The 17,597-nt window shown below is 39.3% G+C and overlaps 1 protein-coding gene across 4 annotated transcripts in view; it reads right to left on the reverse strand.

The window, feature by feature from the left end:
* The window catches only part of LOC108433052 (receptor tyrosine-protein kinase erbB-4), a 629,333-nt gene that overhangs the window by 10,821 nt on the left and 600,915 nt on the right, over positions 1 to 17,597 (reverse strand). For all 4 annotated transcript variants that reach the window (XM_017707323.2, XM_037539223.1, XM_037539222.1 and 1 more), the window contains 3 exons: positions 12,000 to 12,097; positions 11,691 to 11,861; positions 1,532 to 1,856 (listed from right to left, as the gene is read on the reverse strand). In XM_017707323.2, the coding sequence (XP_017562812.1) occupies positions 1,532 to 1,856; positions 11,691 to 11,861; positions 12,000 to 12,097 (594 nt within the window). The remainder of the gene's footprint in view (positions 1 to 1,531; positions 1,857 to 11,690; positions 11,862 to 11,999; positions 12,098 to 17,597) is intronic.

Here is a 17,597-nt window from a genome sequence, read left to right on the forward strand (position 1 = left end):
TGAGGTACAGAGATACCTACCATTGATCTCTTACAGGTTCCCCCTCCCACAAACTGCCTACTGTTTATGCCGTGGGCTTCTTATATGAACTCTGTATTCTGTAGAGGCCTGTGTGCTACGTGCCGGTCATTACTGGGCTACAGTGCCACCTGATTGCTAAAATGAACTTGAATTGACCAAAGAAAAACTCAATAACACTCAAAACAGGGAAAGATGCACGTGCCACTGGCATTTGTGACATTGATGAGTTCATCAAAGAAAATAACGTTTTAAAGACAAGTTAATGTGCAGACTGTATGTCGAACTCATGACTGTTCTCTTTTACATGAGAAATAAAACATACAAGCTACAAACCAACTTAAACCATTATAATAATGTTTCACAAACACTGTGGAACCCTTAAAAGCCACAGATATTACTGGCAATAAGAAAAGCATGAAATGTTATATTAATTATTTCGCACTTGTAGCTCAGTGAAACAAGAAAAGGAATTTGGTCAAACGTGCAGATTGTAAACTATTAATTAATGCCACTTTTGTGTTTGTATGTATAAGAGAAGATATTTTATTATGATTTAAATTTGATCGAACTTTATCGTTTTGCAGAAAGGAAAAAAAAACATCTATTACATTTTCCTTTACATGCTTTTGTTAATTTGACATAAAAGCATATATATTGATGCAGAATCCAATGTATATCTTTGTAATACATTAGCTCCAGTTATATACAAAAGTTTGGGCACCCCTGCTCAAATTAAATGTTTTGTTGATTTTCTAAAGGACAATAATTTATTTATTTGATACCAATTTTATCCCCAATTTAATCATATCCTATTTCACCCACTTGTTAGTTATAATTATTATATAATATGTAATATGACCAGGGTTTCTTTTTTTTGCAAACCTTTACATACGACTCTAAATAACTATGTAATTAATTATGTAATTTCAGTTAAATAATATAGCAAAGTTATTAACTCTACAGGTTCTATGCAAGTACATTTCTCGCTTATCAACATAAAACATTATAAATGTTCCCTCAAAGGTACAACAGTTGTTTTAGGGTCCAACTTTGTACCTTACATAAGCTTTTCCAGGTGAAAAGTTTCATAACTGAATGTTTTAAAACAGAACAATAAAATAAAAGCCTGGAGGCGAGGCGGGGGGGTGTGGAGTCAACATGACTAAGATTATGGTACAATTATGTTCCCTGACTAAAGGTACTGAGATTAATGACCTTAATGGTACCACCCCAGCGACATGAGGGGTACTGCCCCAGTGAGAGTTTCACACCTTTTTCCTGAGAGTGTAGACTTCTAAGTTTTACCCTTTAAAATTCCAGGTTTATTTCCATACTAAGGCTTATTAATCAGTAACTACAGGGCCTTCAGTGCAAACTAATGGAGCTATTCTTAGGTTATAGAAGTGTGTAATAAAACCTGGCTTGTTCGGGGGTTAATTGATCAATCTTAGTACCTGCATCCTCCCAGGCCAGGTGTAGTGTCTATACTACAGTCTAGGTGGAGTATTACCTGAGGGGTTTTTGTCCTTCTTTGCGCTCATGTATCCATCCTGGTCTTTGTCAGTTCTGGCTGCCCGTTCGCTCAGCAGTAGGGTGGGGTCAGTGCTGTACCGCTGACCACTGCTGTCCTCTGCAGTGCTGAGCCTGGGCGTGGCCTGTTTCCTCAGGGTGCCGTTACAGCGCGGGTCCTCCAGGGGCACCGCTGCGCTCTGCTGGGCTGCTGATGCCTCCTGGGAGGAACAGGCTGGGGTTACCGCGGATACAGCGACCACTCTAGGTATGGTGGCCATCATCTCCTCCATACCAAAACTGCCATCCTGATACGCAAACTGGTTCTGCATAGAGAGAAGAGAGTAAACATTTCTATCACAATCAAACCTTTTACGAGAGATAATAAAACAGCCTGTATTTAACTCCTTCACCTCCAGTTAACCCACATACAGTCTCTATTTTAATCCATTTAACCTACAATTGACCTTCAATTGGACTCACAGGCCCACAAGGTCCTTAGGCTGGTTCACACTTCAGTTTCTCAGTCTCATAACTATGGAACTTACATAACATTCAAATAATTCTGTAGAAAACCATAAACATGCAATGTATGGATAATGGGTTCTTTGCATTATTACAGGGTTCTTCAGACAGATGAAGGTAGTGTTGTAGATGGTACCATGTAGAAGCTTTTTGAAAATTCTGTGAAGCTCCTTTGTGACATCAGTTGTAAAAAGCGCCAGACAAATAAATTTGATTTGATTTGATTTGAAAAAACCTTTTGAAAAATGTTCTACATAGTTCCCAAAAGGGTTCTTCTATTGTTATGATGGCAAGCGTGTTACAGTAGAAGAAATCTTCCATCAAAAGTAAAGAACATTTTTCCTTAAGAAGATGGTTCTCTAGTAGAAGGGTTCTTTAGTAAAGATATAGATACCATATATAGTTGGTATAGAACCAACTGTATAGAGCCATAAACACTCAGAGAACCCACTGTATGACTAAAGGGTTGAATGTGAGCTAAAAGGTTCCGTACAATGTGCTGTAGATGGTTATATACAGAAGATTTTAAAGGTTTTAAAAGATCCTGTATAGAACCAGAAAGGGTCTTCTACTTTAACAAGCTTGAAGAAGCTAGAAAAAAAAATTTGGAGCTGTATAGAGCCCTTTTCAAAAAGGTTCTCTACAGAACCATAAACAACACATCCTCCATCAATCCATAGAACCATTTCACAATGCAAAGAACCCTTTGGTAAATTCTTTGAGTGCTCATGGTTCTATATACTACTGTCTTTACTGTCTTTAAGTACCCTTGAAAAACCCTCTTTTTTAAGAGTTAAGATGGTGCTAGATAGTATCTTTTTGAAAAGGGTTCTTCTACTGTAACAAGCTTGACATCGTAACAATAGAAGAACCCTTTTGGGTGTGACATAGAACCCTTTCAAAAATGTTCCAGAACCATCTATAGCAGATTTTCCATCAATCTCAAGAGCACTTTCATGATGCAATAAACAATTTAATCATATAAAGGGTTCTTTGAGCGTTCATGGTTCTATATAAAACCATTCTGTTTATTAGGAAACCCTTGAAGGACCACTTTTTTCTATGAGTGCTAGGTTTTCTGGACCCATAAGCCTAAATTTAAACCTGGGATTACAAGAAGCAGAAAATACAACCAACTTCTAAGACTGAACTATATCCCTGAAGATATCTTTGAAAAACTGAAGGTGAATCTCCTGAAAAGCCTGGAAGCCATAATAAATATTGTAGGGGCCCAAACAGTTCTTTGCAGTGATGCCACAGAAGACCTGCATTTGGATCCCTAGAGAACCTTTCAATGGCTGTGTCTTCAAAGCTTTACTTTCCTTTTCTGCCTTTTGACTTATTTTACAAGTGTGGTTTGAGTCAAAGGGCTTTCCGTTCTTTTTCTAAACAGAAAAGTGAGCATATTCATTCCCATTGAAAGATGTGCACTGTTAGAAATGAAGGTTCTGTGCAGGTACATTTTTCATTCATCAAGGTACAAACAATGAAACTGTTCCCTCAAAGGTACTACATTGGTTTTAAGGTCAGATTGCTGACCGTAAATAAGTTTTCCCAGGTGAAAAGTTTGTATTCCTACCTTTTCATACCAGAATATTTGAAAACAGAACAATAAAATAAAAGCCTGGAGGCGAGGCGGGGTGTGTGGGGTCAGTACAAAATATAATTTCAGTGGATTATGGTTCAGTTATGGTCCTTGACTAAAGGTACTGAGATGTACCCTTTATGGTACCACCTCAGTGACAAGAGCAGCACTGCCCCAGTGACAGTTTAGTAACTTTTTCTCAGAGTATAAGTTTAGCAACTTTTTAGTAACTTTTAGTAACATTTTAGTAACTTTTAGTCACTTTTTCTCAGAGTGAAAGGAGTTAAAGGTGGTTTTTCTGTTGCCTCCCTCCAAAGAACCCTTTGGCACCTTTATTTATAAGAGCGTATACTAAAACCACCATGCAGTAATTATAGTAACTTTTTTCTCAGAGTGTAACTTTAGTAATTTTTTAGTAACTTTTTTGGTAACTTTTTAGTAACTTTAGTAACTTTTAGTAACTTTTTCTCAGAGTGTAAGGAGTTAAAGGTGGTTTTTCTGTTGCCTCCCTCCTCCACCTTTATTTATGAGCGTATACTAAAACCACCGTGCAGTAATTATTGTTTCAACATAACCATTTGGCCCCAGAAGCCACTTTCATCAGTGCAAACACAAACAAAAGCACTTTTCAGTGGTGCCTGCATCCATAGGGTGTTGCAGTGTTTTAAAGGGGTCACTTAGCTGTTCTGAAACCACCTGCTGGGGCTTTAAGCTAAGCGTGTATATGTTTTTACGACTACCCAGTGATACCGGAGCTCACCCATAGCAGGACACTATGCATTACAGCACAAAGACTCAACCATCAACCTATTTACATTAGCTATGAGCTAGCAGACAGTAAATTGCACAGCAGCAGTGAAATGAGACAAAAATACTGTGTGCGACAAAGAGAGAAAACATACCGGCCACACAACAGTCGCTGATACAAATTATCACGATAAAGACAGCTGCAATTCAAAGCTGTGCGACTCAAGTGTTTCCTAATTTACTGTTAAATAATTCGACTGCTAGAAGAACAGATGAGTGTTCATAGGAAGGCACGGTTGTAACTGGTCGTTCCAATTAAATCCTTGTACACTTGTGAGTTGATTGCCAAATGAAAGCTGGGATGTGAAAATAACCTTTCACTTGAAGAAAGAAAGGCTTTCAATGCCCTCCGCATTAGTGCAGACTGAATCTGAGTTAATATTCGGATCCGCTTTGTGCATTTTGGCTCCGTTTTGTTCTCCCTGAGCAGAGTTTAGACGGCAAACTCCAGCGGAAAGACGTCTGTCATGTTCCGCGGAGGCTCTGAAGGATTGATGCGACTCATTGATATTCATAAGGCTCCCTCCGTCTTCTCGCCCATTTAGAGCAAAACAAAACAGCCACTAGAATGCAAAATGGCGCTGGTGGTTAGCTCTGAGCACAGAGGAGGAAGAGGAGTGTGTGAGCGCAGAGAAGGGAGAATGCAGAGACTTTTATTATGCCAAGAGCTATTAACAATATAACTATTGTTATATTTTTTTATTACAAATTTAACTTTAAACTGGTTTTTCAGTGTCAATGCATAATCCAGTCTGTGAGATGTAAACAATGCCATTGAGTTTGGTATGTAACGGTTTTCAGAGAAACTTATTTTTACAGTGGTGGTGATTCAAATTAGGGATCCAGCATAAATATAGCTTTCACTATCCAAAACCACCACTGAATCCATACACTGAGTTTTTATATGTAAAGATGCTGATGGTAACTGATGGTAAAAAGGTGGAAAATAAAAAATAAAAAAAACTTTTATTGGGACTATTTTGCCTTTTTACACCCTGCATGTATCCCTCTGCCATGAATGTGTTTTATAAATTACATTTGAGGATAAAAGCTTATCTCACATCTACTGGAAATCAAGCTCTCTGGCATCAGCCAGTGTATCTGAAACCATTCCATGTTATAATTTTGAGTGATCTAATTTAAAACTTTTACTGATGGGATCAACTTCAAGATTATCCCTCTGTGGTCTGAGGGCATCTTCTTGATTTTTGCATACATTCTTAAATATATACTTAAATATATTGTTCAGAACAATCTCACCTCTCTCTGTAATGACTTTTTAACCTTTTTGACCTGGAACACTGGGTAAAGAGATGGTTGGACCCAAAAGGTGATAAAATGAAATCCAGTACTATCTCCTTTAAAACATAGCTTTACTCATGTGGACGAAATGTTTTGGGGCTTGAAGTGGGTTTATGAAAGTCTTAGGCTCACAAAAGTAGTGGAATGTATAAATGAAATAGTCAGTAAAATGATCTTCTATATACAGATTTATTCTGTATTTGTGTCTAAACTGTATTTCTGGACAACATGATCACAAAAACATCATTCAAAACACCATGAAATATCTAATTTGAGACGCAGACACATTTGTTGACCCCAGATGTTACTTGTTCAACACAGTTGACGGAATCAATGTTTTAAACAATATAAAACTAATCTGGTTTTAGATAAATGTGTACAATAATTCTAATATGCTCATCCTGTGTAATGTCACAGCTTTTAAATAACTATTAGGAAGTGCTTGGAATGGCGAACAGAGCTGTACAGTTGTAAACAAAAGATTGGGCAATATTTAAATCTCAGCAAATGAATAGAAATTGTGCAGAAAAATCTAACAGAAAAATTCCATATTTATGTTTGTTCATCACAGAGGACGTGTTTTTGACTTTCACCTTTTTGACTCCTAAAATCAACAAAAATTAACAAATGTCTTATTCAGTCCCCACAAAGAGCTAAATACGTCCTCACACACATCTTGCACCCACTGACTCCACTGTTTTGTTGACGTCATGGATGTTAAGAGTTAATAAGCCAATGGCCTTGGGGCTCAGAGTAAACACCCAGCCTGGACTGGCTGTCTATGAGCAAACATCACCTTCGCTTGAGTGAAGACCCTGATATTTACACAGACTAGCCCTCGTAATGAAAGTGCCACCAGAGAGGCAGCCTGGGAAACCGTGTGGGGATCTCAGTCTCCACGGACAGAGAGTGAGAGAAAAGCACTTTACCTGCTAGAACAGAGAATCTGAAGGCTACTACTGAAATCCTAAAACATCAATCGCTTTGGAGGTCACTCTGAGCAAATAGGAGCAACTGTTTTCCTTAGAGAAATATAGCAGAGATTATTTTGGGGAAGGTACATTTTCATAAAATCACAGTTCATGCTCTAAGCCAGAGGAGCGCAGATGTGGTCCTGGAGGAGAGGACGTTTGATGCTTAAACACACATGAGTCAACTCATCATTCGTTTATCAGATGTGCTAATGTAATTAAGTCAAATTTGGCTCCATTGTATTTGTATAATGTTTTTCGGTACCGTATGTATCTGGCTTGTAACTCACTCACTCACATTTAGCAGGCTGAATTTTCCAAGTGAGAGCTATTAGTACACTCTTAGTAAAAACAGTTCCATGCAGTACTAAAATAGCATCAGTAATGAATAGAGGGGTAAAACAAATGATTTTTTAAGGAATTCTACACAAAAGGCCCTCCCTAATGGAGAAAAATCTTTTAGCCATGAAAATAACCAAGCAAGCATTCAAAAGGTGCTTTGAGTTGTAATGGTTCAGCATATTTGCCTACCTAAGAACTCTAAAACAACCCCTTCTAAAGTGTAGCTTCTGTGTACATCACTGAAAGGGAGGAAACTGGCTCAATCCTACACCTGCAGGAGTTCATGAGTGCACACGTCTGCAGTCTCAAATCTGTGTGTGCATGAAGTAAGAGGCCCAAAACTCTACATAAGTACAGGAATGTAAGATACATTCAATGTTCCTGCATTTGCAGTTCTTCTGCTAGGCTGTGAAGATGACCGCAGCTCTATATCAATCACACTGAGTATCCTTGTTACAAGAGACATTTCCCACAGCTGCTTTCCAGAAATGCAGGTCCAGCCCCCTAATGAGCATCCCCAAGGGAAACTGTCAGGAAAAACTCCCAGAGAGCATGAGGAAAAAACACATTGAGAGGGACCAAGACTCCAAAGGAGAAACTCACTAAGAGCATGAGAAGGAACCACTGAGAGAAACCAAGAATCAAAATGAGAGCCTCCTCTGGGCCACACCGGACAGTGTTGGACACAAGTAAGACAAGTGTACAAGAAAGATTAACCGTGAGGCGCTCAGAGAGATAAGAAAATGATTGATGTTTTAAAGCCTATGATAAAACTGCACGGACTAAAGATCTAGTAGACTACTGATTGTGTCTGACATATACAGGATGTTAGAGTAATGCATACAACACGCTAGAGCAGGGAAATCTCCAAACTGAGTAAAATGACTCAAATCTTTATTCTCCTCATTCAAAACTAACAGCAAATGACATCAATGAACACTGGTCATCAGCGTTGCAACAGGAACATCTGCTAGAGGGAGCTGGTGGGATGTCTGTCGAGATCTATGGACCACATTAGCATACATCTACTTTTGTTTAACCTTTTATGGTGACTGTTAGCATTAAATCTGGTATTTTTTCTGACTCATAACATAGCAATGGCCTAGAAACACCTTAGCAACCATCTAGGTCAGCACAGCAATGGCCTACAAACACCTTAGCAATCACCTGGAATACCATAGCAACAGCTTAGCAATGCCTTAGCAATCACCTGGGATATGATAGCAAAAGCTAAGCAACACCCTAGCAACCACCTAGGACAACTAGTAGACCACCTAGTAGTAATGGCTTAACAACACCTTAATAACCATCTAGGACAGCATAGCAATGGCCTACAAAAACCCTAGCATCCACCTGGGATAGCACAGCAACAGATTAGCAACACCCTGGCAACCACCTGGGATAGCATAGCAATGGCTAAGCAACACCCTAGCAACCACCTGGAATAGCATAAAAACACCTTAGCAACACCCTAACAACTACCTGGGATAGCATAGCTATGGCTAAGCAACACCTTGGCAAACAGAGAGTTTTTGACAGAAAAAGAAAACAAAAAAAGGCAGAAGTGCAGAAAATTAATCGGATGTAAGTGTAATTAACTGTATAATAATACAAATTTACTTATGTAATTACATCATTACATTTGACAGTACAGCTAAATAAAAGTAATAATTGTCAAGCTCTCAAAGGGTTAAACAGGGAAAGAACTACAACCAGTGCCAATCCACTCAAGGTCGGGCTGAAAAAGGAGAGAGATCCATTACAAAACTCAATCCAGGCCAAATCACAGATGGTAAACAGAGCAGATTCACTGAAATAATAAAGGAATACATCAAGACCATGAAATCTGAAAGTGCATTAAAATGCAAAGGAGTTTTCCCAACTATGCAAATTCCTGGTGAATGACATAAAATCTGATGTGTGATTTGAGAAATAGAGAGAGAGAGAGAAATAGAGAGAGAGAGAGAGAGAGAGAGAGTTTGTCAGCATGTCTGACCTCTTGTCCTTGTCCGTGTTTCAGTAGGAAAAGTGAACGATTTGAACACTGGAGGGTCCTCTGTGCTCCCTCTGAAGAGTGCTACAAGACAGACGTGATTGATTGGGTCCAAATTTGTCATGGAGTGAGAACTCAGCCTGCCTGTTTCTGGAGGCGGCCGATTTGAGGTTTGGAATAGAGAGGGCAAAGAAATCATTATTCCTGGAAATTGGGAATAGGTCACCTGAGTAGAAGTTGATTTTTGAGTTTTGTTGTATTCAACATTCAGCAATAACTTGATTCTAGCACCTCGGTTCTATAGCTTTTTCCCAGATGAGAATTCCGAATGGACAAATTTGGACAGACAGAGACAACTGTACAAATGCAAAGCTTCATGTTCGAATGAGATACATTTTCAGGTCTTATTCAGTTCAGTCTGATATGGATTTATGTATTCAGTGAAAATACTAGCTTGTAATTTTGCACTGAAAAGATCAAATTCCGTGTATACAGACTTCAGGTGAAACACGTGTATGTATAAAAAGCACCTCAAAGTGCCAGAACAGCTATCATCCATCAGCTGAGCTTCTGTCCAAATATTTTGTGTGTATCTTGACATAACAAATAAAAAGGACTTGATGGAAACAGCAAGTATTGAATAAAGTCACTAAAATCACACAAAAAGAAATAAACAGAACAGTGATATTAGACAGTAAGCAGATATAAAGTGTCTCGAGCCATTTAAGTTCAACACTGTGTTTTTTGTCACTTTTATGTTGCAAAACACAGTCATGAAATTAAACAAAACAGCTGCTCAGCCAAGATGAGATTTCTGAGATTTAAAGATTTCTCTGTAAACTCATTCCATTTTTCTCAGAGTGTTTTTACAGGTATTGCAGTACTCAAGTCTGGTCTTGAGAGCAAAAACTGGTGGTCTCAGTCTCTGTCTCATTTGGTCCCGGTCTCGGGACGAAGTGGACTTAGAAATTGTCGTTGAGACCAGCCGAGTGTGATGCCCCTGTTTGAGGTAACTGGAAGCTGAATTATTATTAAATATCAAAAGGGAAAAAAAAAAGAAAACGTCCACGGATTTCAGCCATCGGATCACTTAATGAGAAGGCTGATTTGGTAGCTACCGAGTGCTGGATGTCAGGCTGAAGAGAGGAAGCTGAAAACTTGAGTTCTGTCTCAGTTCGACAGGTTTAGATACATATTCACTATCTTTAGTCTCCAGGTAACCGTTTCAGTTGTTGGGCTTCAAAGCTTCATTCAAGGCAAACAGCACAGAATGGTAGTAACACAGTCAGCTGCATAGTCACTGCTGTAATTCCTTAGTTTTGGTTTTGACTGCAGTGACAATATAAACATAGCTAGCTAACAGAAAAATCAGTAAGTGTCACGACTGGCCCCTCCCAGTCCTGACTGGTCTCAGCTCTAGCTCTTGACCACAAGCCTAGTTTTTACTAATGTGATGTAGAGTGTTTTAGTCTCTTGTACAGAGCATTCAGAATGTTTTGAGACATTCACTTGAATTTAAAACTGCGTCACAAAGCAGGCAAATGCACAAAATAAATTTTAAATAAATTTCTCTCTTACATTGATGTTCTAAAATTTGAGACCACTGAGAATGTCAATGTGTGCATGTTTCATTCTGTTGCTTATACGACCAACTGTCTATAGACAGATTTGAACAAGCAGCCTGTGTTTTAGGATGTCCAGGATGTCCACTTAAGGTCCTACTGTTAATCAGGACTGTGTAGTATAATCAGTGTTTTACTAGTGAAGATCATCACGTTACTTGGAAGGACATATACAGTAGTGTCACGGTTCCCCTTGTTCCTGTTACTTTCTCTGTTTTGTAGCCATGTACTTTCTGCCATGTGCTTGTGTTTTTGTTTTGGTTCTTGGCTCCGCCCTTTCCTCGCCTTCCCTATTAGCATCCTCACCTGTCTGTACTCCCTGTCTCCTTCCTCTCCCAGGTGTTCCCCATTCGTTCTAGTCTTTATCAAGCCCTTTGCTTCAGTCAGTGTTTGTCTGGTCTACTCGTCACTCTGTCTGATGTAGTGGTTCTTTCCCTACCTAGTTAGTTATGTTGAACGTTGTATTTTGTTTGTTTTGGTTATTAAAGTCTGCTCGCACTTACATCCAGCCTCCCTGCTCATTCCATACATGACGGGTAGTAATTAAAAGTGAAGTAATATGAAGTGAGGAGTCATTAATGGTGAAAATGTGCACAGTGAGGCAGCTGAATATGTGGAGATGAAGGAAAGTGTCCAGTAAAGCCCAAGAACTGTGTTCCACACAAGTGCACAGTGAAGGAAGACAAAGATAAATCAGCGGATTAATTAACATAATTAATGGGAGTGACTCATAATCACTGCCTTGTTCTCATGTCGCTACTTTATATGAGTAAACATGCTCAGTTCATTAGCACTACACAGGTATTACATGTGTAATTAAGCTATGAACTAACAACAAACAAAACAGGTACTAGTGTAATCACTCAATCAGTAACTAATTAGTAATTAATGCTTAATGAACACTTTATTATCCTATGTAAAATAACAGAAAAGATTTGGATGACCAGATGACTCCAGAATTGTGGACAGTGTACAGTGTGTCTGAGTGCGCCTGACTGAGTTTTCTGTCTCACCCGGTTGGAGTCGACCCGTGAGCGGGTGGTGTACGTTAGTGGAGGGATGTTGAAGGCATGAGGAACCAGGTACTCCTCCGCATCCATCAGGTCCTCCAGCTCCTCCTCATCCAGCAAACTCTGGAAAAACTTACTGTCATTGGGACTGGGCAGCTTCATCCGGTCATCGCCCTGAGGAACACATGCAACTTTAGAATGGTAGTCCATGTGGAAGTGTTCTGACAAAACACTTGACTTAGATAACCTTCATCCTCCTCTTCATCATCACCATCTTTGCTTTATTAGTTTCAGTATGAGCTGGTTTGTTACCTGGATGACCAGGTAGCGCTGCGGGTCTCGGGCCATCCTGCAGAACTCGGCAGCCAGCTCCTTAAACTTGGGTCTGCTGTCCGCATCGATCATCCAACCTGCAGAGATCATCCGACACAGAGCAGAACATTCTGTTAGAAGACAACAGCAGCAGAGCCTCTGAACTCACACTGTGAAATACAGAGAAGGGCAGAGGCCGACTGGACGCTTGTGAAGAATACTGGATTTGTTCATTCAATAATAACACATGGACTGTTACTTTACACTTTAAACGAATAATTTATTTGACTAAAATCAGTTTGTTACCAGGTGAAACGCAGTGTCCGACCAAAGCATTGGGTAAAGGGGTTTTACTCCCTGCCAGCTGAATGCTGTTAGACTTCATGCTACAAAACCATCTGTATTATTGTATAAATTGTAAAATAACTGTTTCCACCACGTTGTTAAACACTGACCTATCAGCACCATTGAGTTGCAGCATTAAAGTCTACAGCATTATGTTGTTCTTCATTTTTTTGTGAGGTTCTGCAAAATACGTATGAAAGAAGCGTCATTTCCTTTTTTTGTTCATTCAAACTTTGATGTTGCATTGTTTGTATTAATAATGTTTTCACAACCTTATTCTGTCAATCACTGCAACACAAATATATTACATCACCATTCTGGGGGCAGTCGTGGGCTGGAGGTTAGGGAACCAGCCCTGTGACTGGAAGATTGCCATTTCGATCCCCTTGGCTGACAGTCCATGACTGAAGTGCCCTTGAGCAAGACACCTAACCCCAATTGCCGTGGATAGGGCTGCCCACCGCTCCGTGCAAGTGTGCTCACTGGCCCCTAGTGTGTGTGTTCACTAGTGTGCATGTATGTGGGTGTTTCACTGCATGGATGGGTTAAATTCCACAGTGTGCAAACAGAGACAAATGGTTGTGAATTCTATTCTAGTATTGTAATCTTTTCTGTATGGGTAACTTTACAGTTTCAGTAACTTTCTCTATGCAACTCAATCATTAACAGTTAATGTAATAAATGTGCTAATAACTCTTTGTAATTTGGTAACAATGCTTTGTAAGCATACTTGAAAACTTATCTGAGGAACTTGATGATGCATTTTAAATGTCTGTGCTGTTTTAATAACTGTTAATATGTATTATAGGTGTTTCATAATTATGCACATCCAAAATGCTTCACAACAAAGTCAACAAAGAACCAATTCAAGTTCATTATTCTAGCCTTATAAAGCATTATTAGACTTTATAAATACGCTTACAAAGCATTACAAACAAGTTAGAAAAAGTGCATTCATAGTGGTTTATGGGCTTCACAGAAAGTGTTCTTAATATATTTTTGGCTTCTCACTATTTTAGCAGTCAACAGTCCCAAATCCTTTAGTTTCTGGATCATGAGGAGTGTGTTTAGTATCAGAGGACAAACACTGCCAAAAGTTTTCTGTGCGATGTGGATGCCTAACTCGTCCCGACAGGCTCAAGCTGCCACCAGTCCTGCAGTGACACATGAATTTTGTACAATTTCACTGTGGAACAGAAGAGAGCCAAGCACTGATTGGCTGTTCTCACCATGTGTGGAAAAAGGAAGGTAATGAATCCTGCCTCATCACAATTCTCTGCTTATTCGATGCGCTAAAGGAAAGCGCTCAGGCCACATTTGGAACAGGGCTGCATTCTGCAAATGGGACGGTTGTATCTGTTTGCAATGACAATGAAAACGGAGGCTAAAACCTAAACCCCTATACCATTTCCCACACTATTTGCTATACTATTAAAATTTTATAACTTAATTACATACTGAGTTATATAATTGCTATTACAGTCACGTTTGATTTACATTTTAGATCAACGGCCTCTGTTTGTTTAAAGGAGCCTGATTCTACGGTAACTGTATCCAATCAAAGTAAAATCTGTTCTCTTCACAAATACAAACTCGATAAGGGTTTGAAGGTTTAGAATGTGCACTCAAGGATTTATGAGCCAGCAATCACCAATATACATATATAACAAAAGCGGTGACTTCTAAGAGCTGAAAAAATGCAACATGTAATTTAAGTTGATTTAAAATGCATTCAGCTAATTTTGGTATTCAAGTATCTGCAAGACTTCATAAGTGGATATCCAGTTAACAGACAGGCAAGGAAAAATAAGGCAGAAATGAATGTTCAGCTGGAGACCTACTCTCTTAGGTGTTAACAGCAGCACAATAATTCAACATCAGCAGCAGAATACATAGAATAATAATTAATAGTAATATTTTTATTTATATAGCATCTTTCATGCTGCTGGCAGCTCAAAGTGCTTTACAGACAGGAGATACACAGTAATACAAGAAATTATAAGCATTACTTTAGAGTTATATATGAAAATGACCCAGATCAAATTAAAAAATAAGCACCACGAGGCGTACAGTTTTAATTAAATACTAAGTTAAAGAGATGTGTTTTTAGATGCTTCTTAAAAGTGAGCGCTGAGCTTGACTGTCTAAGATAAGATGCGCTTATTGTCATTGTAATAAATAAAAGGTGAACTGAGCTCCACAGTTTAAAAGCCGAATAACTGAATGAGTCTCTCCATGTTTTCTGTACTTCTCAGAAGGTGTCTGAAGGTCAGGATCTGTAAATCTAAGATCACCAGCTAGACCATAAACAGACAGCGGTGCTTTAAGGTCATTTAGGGCCTTAAAAACTAGCAGCAGAACTTGATCTGATCTCTCTGTGTTGAATTTGTTAGGAAAAGATTTTACGTAAGTTAACATGCAAAAACATGTTTGATCATTTAAAAACCAGCTGAAGAAAATCAGCAGGTTTTTTTTACTGAATATGTAACAGAGGCTGCCTCTTCAGATGAGCTGAAGCTGCAGCTACCTGGTTGTGGTCTTTTCTCCTCAGTGGACGACTTGTCAACGCAATTCCATTGTTTATGGCCCTAGTTAACATCATCTAGAGTAGTCAGCCTCATTGAAAGATTGATAAGGCTGCTGTACATCTGCCTTCTCAGTCACATCCTTATAAAAGTGTCCTTGGCAACGTGTTCAACCTCAGGCACTCATGTTTCAGAAGTGGCGCAGGGTAAAATACGTACTTACTCACAAATGCACGCAAATGACCATTTTACAGTCCTGTTAAAACAGAAATATGCCATTCCTTTGAATTGTTTGTTGTGTATGTGTTCTCTGTCTTCCGATAAAGAAAGATTACAAATAATTAAACGCTGATATTGGCCCTTCAAATGATTTACAGAGCACTGAAGTACCTGCGCATATATCTGGTCTTAATGTGTGTAGTAATCCACATACAGGCTGGATGAGAGAGAAACACCAATACTAAACACTTTTGCTTTTTGTTTTGCCCCCTCTTATATTACAGACCTGCTAACACCCTCAACCTGTCAACGTTCTCTTAGATCATCTTCTCAGAACTTGCTGACTGTTCCAGGACTCGGCTGAAACTTAAAGGTGATCGTGCATTTGCGGTTTATGCTCCGAGACTTTGGAACAGTCTTCCGCCCGATATTCGCCAAGCCACTTCTATGGCTGTGTTTAAATCAGGTCTAAAAACATACTTTTACAAACTTGCATTTGAATAGCAGGAGACTGTAGTGATGTGAGGTGCTGCTAGTTTTCTTTCTCTCTTTCTTCTAAGCTCTTTTTCACATGTTACTTTCGTTACGCATTTTATTTGTTTTATTGTTCTTAACCCAGGGTGTCCTGGGGATTGATTTTATGTACAGCACTTTGATCAACTCAGGTTGTTTTTAGAGTGCTTTATAAATAAATTCTTACTTACTTACTGAAAAGAAAAGAAAAAAAAGATAAAGGGAAGTATTAAAGGCAGACAGTGGAGATCCGTGGAATATCAAAGAGAAGATCTGAGGAGTCCATACACAGAATAACAATGGATAAAGAAAATGGTCACTATGATCTAACAGTTAGAGGGGTTTCCTCAGGGCTTTCGAAGCCATTGTCATTCAACAGAATCATCATCAATGTTGTATTTATACCCTGCGAGTTGCGTAGTAATACTCTTATTTCATTAATAAGTTTTGGTTGGCAATAAAAAGGCTAAAAGTATGGAATGGAAAACTGGGCAATCAGGATTTTTATTCCTGCGGTGTAAAGGTAGATACAGCCAAGCAAGCAGCTTTCCTGTTGGGCAAGACTTCAGGAGCTGCACTTCTGAAGGCCTTACACATCACATTAACTACCAACATAATTCTGAGCTAATGGGGGAATCAATCAATCAGGCAACTTAATATGGTAACCTAGTTGACTTTTAATGTTCAGATAATAAGTTCACAAATGTAAAACACACACTATTCTCTAGTAACTTGTTATTTAATGTTCAATGAACTCAATATTAAGATATAGAGTTGCATCATTTTACAGCTCCATCTGGAACCTAGACACACCACTGACTGTGAACGTGAGCCATAGGTGGGTGAGTTTTGACATTTATCAAACTCTACAGGTCACAGCTCACCTCTGCTGCACGTCATGAAGTAAGCAAGAAAATAATGAATTAAAATGAACTAATGCTGTTAAATATTATCACTTCTGGAAATGACCAGTGAGATTTTATGCAGTTTTTATGCTTCTCTTTATGACCTGAGCTATAAATGGCTGTGGTGACCTCAGGAGCCTGTGAGAAGTGTGTGTGTGGGTGTGTGTGTGTGTGTGTGTGTGTGTGTGTGTGTATGAGAGCAGTACAGGACTGCTGTGCACTGGAACAGGGCATGAGGTGAGTGTGTGGGCCAGCCGCTGTCAGTCACATGCAAACACATGAAAGTACTGAAGGCTTGTTTTTCCTGGAGGAACATGGCTGTCAGCGGCTACTCGCAGCACTACAGAGACAGAGTGACCTCAGTGCCCCAGTGCCACTCACACCAGCTCACTGCTAGAGGAAAGACGCTGCATTTATCAATGCTGTGGGGGGGACACACGTACCACATGGTGGTCTTGAATAAAATATAAAATAAGCTCAGTGGCCACATCATTAGAAACCCCATCTTGGTGGTATACAGCTAGAGACCACAGCTCATCTGATGATGCGTAGTCCGTGTTGGTCATCCTCTTTCCTCTCATCAGTGGTCAGTTTCTGAAAACAGACCTGCATTTGGCTGGATCACACATCCTCCTACTCAGCCTACAACACTTTAGCCCCACCCATTCACACTGAAGTTGTTTAAGCCTGGACCGCTTTTGGAATGAGGCACAATATGGATCAGCTCATCAGAAGGACGTTATCTCCTGATGTATATGAAGCATTTCTGCTGTAGCAGCTGATCAGAGGAGGGTAGGATGCTGATCACTGACGGGTATGATCGGTAATTCTACAAAAATATACTGACGATAAACACTGTTAGTGTAATATAGACGTGTGAAATACCAGCTTGTATGTATCAACATACTGTCAAGAAAAGGTTTACACATCCTCTACAGGGAACAAGCTTTAATACTACATTTTTCTCCAAAGTTTCTAACGATTTGCTGAGTTCTCAAAGTCAGGGTTTTGAGTCAGGATCAGGGTGTAATTTTATGCCCATGCAGACGTCCACTCCCAGCCTAGCAGTGACACTGAAGTGTGTAAAAACT

The sequence above is a fragment of the Pygocentrus nattereri genome, chromosome 6 (assembly GCF_015220715.1).
Source record: "Pygocentrus nattereri isolate fPygNat1 chromosome 6, fPygNat1.pri, whole genome shotgun sequence".
NCBI lineage: Eukaryota > Metazoa > Chordata > Actinopteri > Characiformes > Serrasalmidae > Pygocentrus > Pygocentrus nattereri.